General features: G+C 32.7%; 1 protein-coding gene across 1 annotated transcript; it reads left to right on the top strand.

Annotated features, from left to right (window-relative positions):
- Positions 1 to 3,570: 3,570 nt before the first annotated feature.
- LOC110993640 (cytochrome P450 4g15) lies at positions 3,571 to 12,221 on the top strand. Its single transcript, XM_022259976.2, has 11 exons — positions 3,571 to 3,702; positions 4,088 to 4,296; positions 4,629 to 4,826; positions 5,252 to 5,434; positions 8,102 to 8,171; positions 8,533 to 8,659; positions 8,976 to 9,159; positions 9,405 to 9,517; positions 10,209 to 10,446; positions 10,905 to 11,090; positions 11,734 to 12,221. The coding sequence occupies exons 2-11, from the start codon at positions 4,092 to 4,094 to the stop codon at positions 11,913 to 11,915; spliced, it is 1,686 nt and encodes a 561-aa protein (XP_022115668.2). The 5' UTR covers positions 3,571 to 3,702; positions 4,088 to 4,091; the 3' UTR covers positions 11,916 to 12,221.
- The last annotated feature ends 385 nt before the right edge of the window (positions 12,222 to 12,606 follow it).

The following is a 12,606-nucleotide window of genomic DNA, read 5'->3' as shown; positions in this document are numbered from 1 at the left end:
GCCTGTGCCTGACATGACGTTGATTCCTTTCTAAGACATGCCTGTATCCTCAAGATAAGAGCGAGTGTTAAATGCGCACGTAGAAAGAAAAATCCATTGGTGATCAGTAGTGATTCGATTGCACGACCTCAGGTTTGAGGGGTGCAAGCTCAATTCTTGAGAACAAGACTGCTACTTTTAGGGCCTGTTTCACAATGTATGGATAAAATGCCAAATAGCTATACAACACATAAATTATTCGAAAGATAAAAATTCCAAATAAGATACTTCGAATTTCATGACGTATAGCGCAGTCGTGAAACGCAAAAATACTATTTATCATACCAATAAGTAACAAATAGCTTATTTGGAACTTATCCGGACATTGTGAAACAGGCCCTTAGTTATTATAGCTTTGTTTAAAACATCCCATAAAACGTCAAAATACAATACTAAATGCCTGGAAAACATCGCCGTTGAACTATGTATTATTCAAGTTCATTATTATAAATTAAGACTGTAAAATAAATGTCTATAAATAAATATTATACCTTAACTCCAAACAAATGAAATTTTGTCCTTTCATCGTTATTATCGTTTGTTTTGCCAATTAAAAACAAGTTTTTCAGAAATATCAAATAGATATTAAGTCGAACACGTTTTATTGTAGTAGGTACTCAATATATAATCACGTCGTAAACGCGCTTAAAGGCTGACCTTTATTTACCTAACGTACTTAAAAAAAGAAAATATTTCCCAGCATTTTAAACGTTTCACAAACTGAGGAAATTGGGCGTATTTTGTTTTACAATAATCTAGTAATATGTAATAATCATCTACGCCACAGATTGCAACCAATTCTTTGATCATTTTTATTTCTTACTTTTATTTCTTGCCTTCTAGCATTGAGAGTGTCAATGAGTGGGCGGTATCACTTAATATCAGAGGAGCATAATACTCGTTAGCCTTGAGTTATAAAATAACAAATCCACTATAAAAATCAGCTTATAGAAGGTTACTGACACAAATATGAAGACCAATAATCCAAATTTATTTCCTAAACATTGTCAACTCACAAGTGGTCAACGTTTTAAAGTCCTTGAACACATGAACCGTGCCGATGAATTTTTACTTAATATGTATTATTTTATACACGTGCTGATATCTCAATGCCACGGGTATACTTTAGAGATTTCTGTCTGGAACTATTATGGAAAAATCTCAGAAGTTTAGTAAACAAAACCAAATTATTAGGGATAATAATAATAATTAATTTCAAATTTGTTTCATAGGAAAAACTTATATCTAATTGCGCTAGTTATATAAACAAAATTAGTCAGGTTTATCTGACGCTGAACTAGGTGTGAACCTGTATTTCAGCATACAACGCCTAACCCCTTAAATATATTAGACAAAAACTATAAAACTTATGTTGTCTCTATGTCTGTTTTTAGCAATCAAGTGTTTTTAAAGCTAGCTATTAACTAACTGAAAGTATAATAAGTTAACAGAAATCAATTATACTATTTATAATGTTATAATATCTCAGACGTCGAAATAATGGAGAAAATCTTTGTTCATCTTATGGCAAGATTTTGAAACAAAACTTAGCACTCAAAATCTTATACGTTTTAGACATACGGAAGACAAACTTATTTTACTTTACTTTTCCGAATATCACTAATAGTTTGCAGTACCTGTACTCTAAATGAAAGACCCATAAAAACTATAAAACAGGAATCACACATGCGAATCTTCTAGCATTTTTAGTTCTAATGGCCGGCATTATAACCTTATATCGAGTTAGCCTGCACCTAGTTACAAAAACCCAAATAATACTTCTGTGTGGCCTTGAATCGTCAATTTTGCTAATACTGAATAAAATGTAAACACTTAAAATGCAAAGGTATTGTTTTTAAAATATTAACTTCATCGTGTTGTTTTTCTGGAATCATCTTTCGATTTTACCAAAATCAACAGCGATAAACATTTCAAAAATCGTTTAGGTTGGGTTCTGGTGATAAATTTAAATTTTCCATATGACGTTTGCAATTTGTATATCCTTTATTTACTTTTGCACGGTGGGAGAAATACGCAGTATGATATTTTTAAATTAAAATCGTATTTAAAAAATAAATCAGTGGCGCTACAACCTTTTTAGGTCTTGGCCTCAGATCTCTGAATTTGTTTCATGATCATTTTTAAATATAATAAGCAAGTAGTTTATCAGCCTGCAGTGCCTGACACACTTTCGACTTTATGGGTCGGTTTCCTCACGATGGTTTCCTTCACCGTTCGAGCAAATGTTGAATGAAAATGAACTTAGAAAGAAAGTCCATTGGTGCACAGCCGGGATCGAACGTAAGATGGACGATGGCGTAGTCTTGCTCTTTCGCGAATTCTGTAAGCGGTTTTGACATTCATAAGCATGACCTGCATCTAAACTGAATAAACTAATTTTCATTTGATTTCATTTGAACCTACGACCTCAGGTATGAGAGTCGCACGCTGAAGCCACTAGGCCAACACTGCTCTATATATTCACTATCGGTTTTATTTACTATTGCTTCCAAAAATTGTCAAAGATTTAGAACTTCTTATTTCTATCACATAGTATGACTTTACCGCCTTATACAAATCCCTTAGCAAATGATTAGTTGACCGAATTTGCTGGACCTAATAGAGTTATAGAACATTATTAGTAAATTGTTTTAAATTAAACAAAAATATATCTGTAGTCTATATTAAGTACGCTTACAGTATTTGTATAGTTTAATAATAAGACCTATATTTAAAACACAATTCTTTAAATTATTTGAATATACCTAATCATACCTTTGCCTTTAATTGTAGCGAATAATAATTTAATCAATTAGCAAACAATGAAAATTTTTCCAGGTGAAATGTCAATGAATATGAGTTTGATTTCATTGGTATAAAGCTAGGTTCCCATCACTAATATTTATTTTAATTAAATTTATTAATTGTTGAAATTGTCGTGTAGCATAGAGATTCTTTATGAATGCGATCAATAATCTAAAATTGATCAAAACGTGTGTGTATTTATGTACACGCGTTAGAAATTATATTTCTTTGGCGAAACAAAATAAAAATGTTTAAAAACACTTTCTTATCTTTGGCCTTATTCTACGTCTATAGAGAACGACACTAACAATAGAAAAAAATTACTCTCATTATTTTTTCCTAATACGCCAAAAGAAGTATAACTTAAAAAACTAAAATATTGACTATAGGTAACTTCAGGTCGGTTTTGTGTGACAATGTGCGCACGCATCGTAAAAATTTACTCTCATCATTTATCCCAAACGTGGCAAAAGAAGTAAAAATATAACGATTTTTCTATTATAGAAATTTAATATTCAAATTCTTCAAATTCATGGTAATTTTTTTTTGTCGATTTCAAAAGGGTTTAACTTAAAAAAAACAATTTATTTGATTAATAAACTAAAACTTATACTAACTTTAATAAAAAATTAATAGACTAGCAGTTTATACTAAATAATACCTCAAGTCAATGCGCAACTTGGTAATTAATCTAGAGTGTATCCTACCCTTTATATACAATACATCATTGGCCAGCGTCATTCTATAAAAACAGTTGCTTTGCAAATTATTACGCCAAAGAAACCTAACTCACCAATAAAAATAGTGAGTGAAGTGAGGCGGATTGAATCTTTAAAACCATACCGTCTGGAAGACCAGGTACGATGTGAAGTGGTATTTTTAGTGATTTTCATTATGTTTTTTAAACTTAAAAAATAATTAAATAGTGTTATTTTTCTAAAGTAAACTTTTTACTATATTAAAGTCGTATTAAATTAATAAATACGTAAGAGATGCAAAATAGAAGGATTTTAGAGAATACGCATTAAATATCGCTTTATAATTTATTTCTTAATTACAAACAAAAATTATATAAATCTATTAAATATGTAAGATTTTACTACGTAATTAATAAATAAAACATAAATGTAAGGAAAAAAATTAAACAGTCTAGATGCATATATTTTGTCCAAACATTCAAAAATTGTTTTTTTTTTAATTGTTCGAAATTACTATGTATATTTGAAGTTTTCAATTTTTTCAGCAAAATGACGGTCGTCGATGACATCCAGACGAATTCGCTGTCGACCAGACTGATCTTCTATCCTTTAATTCTTCTTGCTACTGGACTCTGGCTCTTATACAGATGGCAGCAGCAATCAAGAATATACAAACTGGGAAACAAATTGCCGGGGCCTATCGCATTGCCCGTATTTGGTAATGCCCTTTTGGCTCTCGGTAAAAAACCAGAAGGTAGGCCATAGACTATTACTATTTAAACTGTGGTATAGACAAATACGTGACTTCAAAAACGGCACTTAATAAGTCTGCCGTAGTCGACCTAGTGGAGTCATAGTTTCATTTCTGAATGTCATCACTGAAGTATTTCAATAACGTTAGCTTCTGTTTGAAATGACAACTCAAAAAGCCCGCCATTCAAATTATTTTTAACGTTCTATTTTCAAAAATGTAACTGTAATTGCTATATTGCGCTTTCTATGAAATGTTACGGCTATTATTTCGGTATTTTGAAACTGAAACGTTCAATACGAAAATCTCGGTTCACGCATGGTGGGGTGTTTCAGAATTGGTGAGATTAGGTTTATCTTACGCTGAGATGTACGGCTCCGTCGTACGTGGTTGGATTGGATCTAAGTTAGTTGTATTCTTAACTGATCCCGATGATGTGGAAGTCATCCTCAACAGTCAAGTTCACATTGACAAGGCCTCCGAATACAGATTCTTCAAACCTTGGCTTGGGGAGGGATTACTTATCAGCTCAGGTAATATTTTTTATTCTCCTATGTTAAATCCAATCGAAAACAACGAAAATGAAAAGAATATAAATTAAAAAAATCATTTACTTATATATAATTTTAATACATATAAAACAATGTACAAATATATGTTCAGACGGTAAACAGGCCAATTTACACGTGATTTATTTATATAGAATAATTACAATAAATTCGGAACTACTTTACCAATATATTATACCATTTATATATGCACTATATTCATCTTTTTTTTAGTTGTTTTAAGTTTTTCTCGTACTAGAGTTGTCTGGAACAGATGGCTTGTTAGCGATAAGGCTTCCCGTTGCATTCCTTATAATTTTTATGTATGATGTTATTTGTGTTATATTTTAATGCAAATAAAATTATATTAGAAGTATATCTATAACAACACCCACATCATATTATTTAAGGTGAAAAATGGAGATCGCACCGCAAGATCATCGCTCCTACATTCCACATAAACATCTTGAAATCCTTCGTCGACACATTTAACCAGAACAGCAAGTCTGTGGTCAATAGGATGAAGACGGAAATGGGTAAAGTGTTTGACGTCCATGACTACATGAGTGGAGTAACAGTGGACATTCTATTAGGTAAGAGCCTTTTTTAAACTTTAAAGACCCCTTTTTTTACATTCGAGTGGAGATGCATTTGCGCATGCCCTGCGTTGCTGGGGTATGTGGGACTCGACCCACACCACAATCTCTGTTATTCAGAGATTAGGTGAACAATAGAACAACAACAAGGCCTGCAACGCACTCGCGAGCCCTCTGGCATTGAGTGTCCATGGGCGGCGGTATCACTTAACATCAGATGAGCCTCCTGCCCGTTAGCCCCCTGTTCTATAAAATAAATAATAAACAATAATAAATACAATACCCACTAAAACCACCTCGAAGTTCTTACAAAGCCGCGTTACAGAGGCTCCGGGGTCGCTGTCGCATTCTGCCGGGACAAACTTTAAAGACCCTAAGATTCAGTGGATACTTAGTATCCGATACGTGAAAAACGTACTTACTGGAGTCATCACGACAGGTCGTAAATTCGAGTTCGCACATAACATAACCCAATTCTGCGCGGATACATTTTTGCGAAAGTGATTTTGCTATCATAAAACAAAAATAATGCCTGAATATCATTCTGGTCACCTTATAAGGCACATTATAGACAGTTTTATTTATGTTTTATTACAGTTTTGACAGAAAACAATAAGATACTATCTAATAGCGTATACTAAGGTTCATGATTAATACAATTTAATAAAAAAATATGCCATTTGAGCATAAGACGAACAGTGAAACAGAACTTAAGTGTTACACAACATTGTAATGATATTGAGTTAGTTTTAATAATCACATATATGCATATTATATATTAATAGTTTTACCTAATAAACCAATATTTACAATTTCATTTAATGCGCAGAATCTATGTATTTTCACATTTTTAATTTATGTAAATGAAAGTGAAATGTATGTAAATTAATACTGACGCACAAATTAATTTTATTGTTCAATCATGTGACGTGCATTTACATAATACATTATTAATCTCTGACCTTTAGGTAATATTAATTAAACAATGCCTTGGTATATGCGTCTAATTTTTTTTTTCGTATTTTTTTTTATTGAAAAAAATATGTTCACTACATGTGATAACAAATTTATTTTAAACTTATTAGAAACATTTCACCAATACAATAAATATAAAAGATAATTTTAATCTTCACTCTTTGTGTTTTAACACAATTTGGTGGGTTGGTTAGGTTACGTTATTTTATTTAAAAATATATAATATATTTTACATATTTTAATAAATAGATGTTGTAGACATAATAAATATTTATTTATAGATATACATAGTATTAAAAATACAATTGAAAACATTTACATGATAAGAGAATTAGACAAAAAAATAAAATAAGATTACCAAGAATTGTTGGCACTTAAAGCAGAAAAACATCATCAGCAAAACAGCGAATCAGGTTCGAGAAAGACTACAATGCTATCTCTAAAACCTCCGGATAAGCTGTGTTCAATCCGTTAAAATCACGAAGTATTCGAACGAGAGTACAAATTTATTCCTTATAAGGAAAAAAATAGGGTTGCAATAGTGGCACCTTAAGGTGACAATTTAATGAATATAAGGATTTATACACTATTTTTAATAAGAAGAATGATTTAGTAGTACATATCCGACCTTTACTTAATACTTCAATTATAATTGCTGATCTATTTCATGTAATAAGTGCCGATAAGTCAGGGTCACTATGTAATTATGCCACACGCATTGGTAACATCAATTACTAGAATAGCGTGTGGCTCGGGCCAGAAGCTGATGGTGATTACGTAAATCTATTGCAGTTAAGGAATACTCAACAGTCGTATCAGATGATATTTTTCGTAATCAACCTTCTGTAGACACGCTGACGATTTCAAAGCTAAGGCACGACATTTCTGACAATGTTTTCTTTTCCTTACAAAAAAGTCCTTTGGTGCAACGAGATTTGAACGCATTATCAACGCACGCCCTCATTTTTCTATCATACCATAACCTGTTGAATATCTTAATAAATACCTATATGAAAATGTTTAAGTAAAACTTAAGATATGGTGATTAATACATAAGCTGATTAAATGCACATTTAACACTCGCTTGTATGTACGAAGGAAGGAAAACGTCGGTAGTAAATCAACAAACTTACGCCCAAACCCAATAGTCTATCTCTATTCAATTTTGACCATCTGAGATAGACATATTAATCCAATTATTTATAAAAGTATGCCAATAACCATTCACCGGATTGTAATAGCCACCCAGCTTATATCGACAGATCGATATAAGCTATCCATGGTAGGTCTAACCGTGTATGCGGATAGTATGAAAATAACAGTTCAACTGTGCCAATATCAGATTTTAAGATTTTAACTTACACCAGTTTTTAAAATAATTAAACAGCTATTTGATATGTTTTGCGACATGAATATTTTAAATATTATTTGTACGGTTTTTTTTACTTTATTTGGTTTAAATTAATTATCTAACATGAGTGAAAATTTCGAATAGATTGCATTATCCGTCGCCAAAAATGGATTGTCTTCGTAGGGTTTGGTTTTGGGGATATAGACATGAGATCGCCTAAGGCCCTACTGTGTCTAAGGATTGTAAAGAACAATATACTTGATAACAATGTTGAGATATTTCTTCTTAAACATATACCTTTCTATTTTAGGTAATGTTTTCATTTGATCTAATTACAGAAACTGCAATGGGTATCACAAAGGAAACTCAAGATGCATCCGGCTTTGACTACGCTGTGGCTGTCATGAAGTAAGTTTTATTTCTATTACATTACTATAATAAAAAGTAAGTAGTGTAAAAGTGTCTCCCTGTAACGAAAAACATCCAACGCTCCCTGAGTCTACTTCCCGCTAGTCGCTCCCATACGAAAGTTTTGGATGTCTATTTATTAGTTCATCTTAAAGAAATAATATAAATGTATTAATAATAAAATTAATATTGCTTGGCTTGCTTTTAAAAATGTTTTTTTTTTAGGATGTGTGACTTTCGTATGGGAATACGAAAGTTTTGGATATCTATTTATTAGTTCATCTTAAAGAAATAATATAACTGTATTAATAATAAAATCAATATTTTAAGGGCTTGCTTTTAAAAACGTTTTTTTTTTCAGGATGTGTGACATCATTCACCAAAGGCACTACAAATTCTGGCTTCGTTTCGACGCCATATTCAAGTTCACATCTTTCTTTGAGAAACAGAAGAAACTTTTAGGAATCATCCACGGACTCACCAACAAAGTAATGCATTATATATAGATACTTAACTCTACTTTACGTGTGCATGTCACACTTGAATGATTTTTTTTGTATGCGATTGACTGGCGGCTTGGGTGGTTTAGAGTTTAGACTCACAGATCAACCCGTCAGGTGGCGCTGCATCTATATGCACCGCTGCCAAAGAAACAGCTGTTAAATATATAACTTTTATGTGCATATATATGATCGTAATTCGATCGTAAATCGCCTAAACGGCTGGACAGATTTTGACGAAATTTCATCATTATATTTTAATACTAATTCAAAGATATAAAATATTTCTTATTACTCTTAATAGGTAATCAAGAACAAGAAGGAAAAGTACATCCATAACAAATCTAAGGGACTTGCCACAGCAACCGTTGTCGAAGAAAAGACAACTGACAAAGACATGTCTGGACTTGCTAATGCTAAGACCCTGGCTGATACCGTCTTCAAGGGCTACCGTGACGATCTGGACTTCAATGACGAGAACGATGTTGGTAAGGATTAAGATAAAGAAGAAATATTGAAAAATATGATTCATTATTAGAATATTATTTAGGTAAATGTTGGTAATCTCAATAAATATGTGTTAAATCCGATCAGGATCGATGCCTATACAAATAGACTTTGAGTCCTTGTTTATGAACAGAAAGATAGTACTAAAACAGCTATGAGAACTATCACACATGTTTTGTTTTCTATTATGAGTATGTATGTTTCGAAAACATTTGAAATATTTTAGGTGAAAAGAAACGACTTGCTTTCTTGGACCTTATGATTGAAGCCGCCCAGAGTGGAGCACACAAGATCACTGACCACGAAATTAAAGAAGAAGTTGACACCATTATGTTCGAGGTATTTCAATTTTCTTTTTATAGAAGTTAGAACTTCGTCATAGCAAAGAGCACGCCAGGGCAATATGAATTTCCATAAGGTTTCAATACGGTGTAAATATTGTATTTATCTTTTTACTACGAGTATTTACGTTCCGTAGGATGAAATTCATAGTTGTGATTTAATTCTAACTTGACTTTCGTATTTTAAACTAAATCTTATCCTAAGTGTTAATTCCGTTATCTAGTGAAGGAACCCAGTTTTTATATGGAAGCTTGGAATTATTATTTATGTCGCAATTACTTACAGACCAAAACAATTAACACATTAAGTGCTTTTTTCTCGGATCAGAGTGGAGCGGGCCCATTGTCTCGCCCACTCGGTTCCCGTCCCGTTAATTTTTAAAGCATTGCCATCCCTAGCTCTCGGATCCGAGTATTCAGCACTCGACATGCTGTGTGCCGACCATCGGATCCGCGGAGTGTTTTTTTTTTAATAAAAATAATAATATACATTTATACATGTTTTTTAACATTCAAACTTTATCGAAATTCGCCACAAAAAGTTTTGTTTTCGGCCTATTACTTTGTATCCATTGTTTAAGTATTCAATGTGTTGTTTCATCGGATTCGAACACATACTCACTGTACACAATACCGTCTTATACTCTAGGTAATTTCTAGGAAATATAATTTTTAATGAATAATTTTAGGGCCACGATACTACTGCTGCTGGATCCAGTTTCGTGCTTTGCCTCCTCGGTATCCACCACGACATTCAGACCAGGGTGTACGACGAGCTCTACTCCATCTTCGGCGACTCTGACCGTCCATGCACATTTGAAGACACCCTCCAGATGAAATACCTCGAGAGAGTAATCTTCGAAGCGCTCAGGATGTACCCACCAGTGCCCATTATTGCAAGAAAGCTCAACCGTGATGTTAAGATTTGTAAGTTTTTAAATTAGGTCCATCATCATCATCATCATTGTGTGATACTAGAATAAGTAGGATGTCTCGGCTTCACATATCTGGATTTACTTTTAAGGTAATTTGAAAAAAATGCCTGTATTACATACGAAGCAATTTAATGTTAAAAAATTGTTTTTAAATCGGTCCCGTAGTTATGAGTTTTCGTTACAAACATATTAAAATCAAAATCTGTTTTCTTTACTATTAATAGAATATTAAAGTACTGAATAAGTTGAAACATTTACACATTTGGGTCAAACTCCGAAATGTTAATTAAACTCTATTCTTATAAACCATTGCTTTGTTTATGCTCTAATTTGAGAGAATCGGGACTAAACTGTAATTCCAGACACAAGCCGATTCATTTAGTACAACGTGTTTTTTATTTAATACTTAGGCTAGCAGATAGTCTTTTATAAGTAATTTGTAAATTTCAGCGACAAACAACTACCTACTTCCCGCGGGTTCAACCGTGGTTGTTGGAACCTACAAGATCCACCGCAACCCCAAATACTACAAGAACCCCAACGTTTTCGACCCTGACAACTTCTTGCCAGAAAACACATCGAACAGACACTACTACAGCTACATTCCATTCAGTGCTGGACCCAGGAGTTGTGTTGGTACGTCATCCTTTGAAAATAATTGCCCCGTTCTCTAATAAATAATAATTAATCGTTTATTTACAAAGAAAGTGGTACATTCAGATTGACTTTGACAAAAACACCACACGATCATCCATATTGAAATAGGCATGCAAATGACATATTAATTATGATGGCGAATTATAAGAATAGTGAATTATAATATATGTATAACTTATTTATATGTTTAATTGTTCACTTAAAAAAATTAAAATGATAAAAATCATAGGTTTTGCGCAGAAATCGCGAGGAGAGATTTTATATTGGGTTCCAATTTACTAATCTTCAGTCTCCACGTTTTGTTTTAAACAGCTGATTTTGATTGCCCCTTAACAATCAAATTGGCCCCACGTGGGGCGTGGGCCTCACGTTGGGAAACACGGGTCTAAATATTTTCCCACACTATAAAGCCATCTCTTCCAAACATGGAGGCATTAAGATTTGAATACATCCTTTTTATCGAACTGTACCCTAAGCAGAAATATTTAATAAAATCAATTTTTATGGCGTATCAAAGACTCAAAGAATCATCAATTTGCATATACTATCAGCGTCAGTATACTAAATCTAATTAAATTCTCACGATGAACCAACGTATCAATAATGCATTTGTATTTTCCAGGCCGCAAATACGCCCTTCTAAAACTCAAAGTACTCCTCTCCACCATTCTCCGTAACTACAAGATGGAGTCAGATGTCACCGAGGACCAATTTGTCCTACAGGCTGATATTATCCTGAAGAGAACAGACGGCTTCAGGGTACAAATTGCGCCCAGACAGCGGGTGCCATCTACCGCTGTTTAAATCCTTTAACTGGTTGCAGGCCTTTAACATCCCAGAATTTAAGAGTTATCCCTACAAAGTTTTGTCAAATCCTATTAAATCCAGGTTTAGATTGGGAGATGTTGGATTATTACGTGACTATTTGTATGGAATATAGGTCTGCAATTACTCATTTAGTTAGGATCAAGTTACTTAACATATGGCTTAACTAATTTCTAATTGATAATAAGTTTATCATTTGTGTAATTAGGGTTATTTTTATTCTTGACTGGTTGCGACAGGTGATTTTATTTATTTATATCATGAAATAAATGCTCTTTAATAAGACGGTTTTATTAATTTCCTTTTGGTTGACAAACAATCTCTTATATGGTTACAAAATAGTTTATTAACATATGACATAGGTACAAGGTTGTTAAAATTTATTATAAGTAGATTTATGCAAGGCACAATTTCTTCGTAAAATTAAAAGTAACTAAGGGTTGTAACAGGCAGTAGCATTATGCTGTGAAGCAGACTTGGCCCACAGCTGGTCATTCTACCACAGACTATAACAGTTTCCGCCTCAGACGCAAAACAGATAATGTAATAATAAAAATAGTAGAAAAAATGTACTATAATTTGACACTTAAAGGTTAATAGAATTAAAATGATTCTGAATAACTGGTTGGATGTTTATCATGGAATTTTTTTAAACTTAAACAATGTCAAC

The sequence above is a fragment of the Pieris rapae genome, chromosome 17 (genome assembly GCF_905147795.1).
Source record: "Pieris rapae chromosome 17, ilPieRapa1.1, whole genome shotgun sequence".
In the NCBI taxonomy this organism is placed as follows: domain Eukaryota; kingdom Metazoa; phylum Arthropoda; class Insecta; order Lepidoptera; family Pieridae; genus Pieris; species Pieris rapae.
Note: the sequence above shows the minus strand (reverse complement) of the source record. Positions and strands in the feature narration are given on the sequence as shown.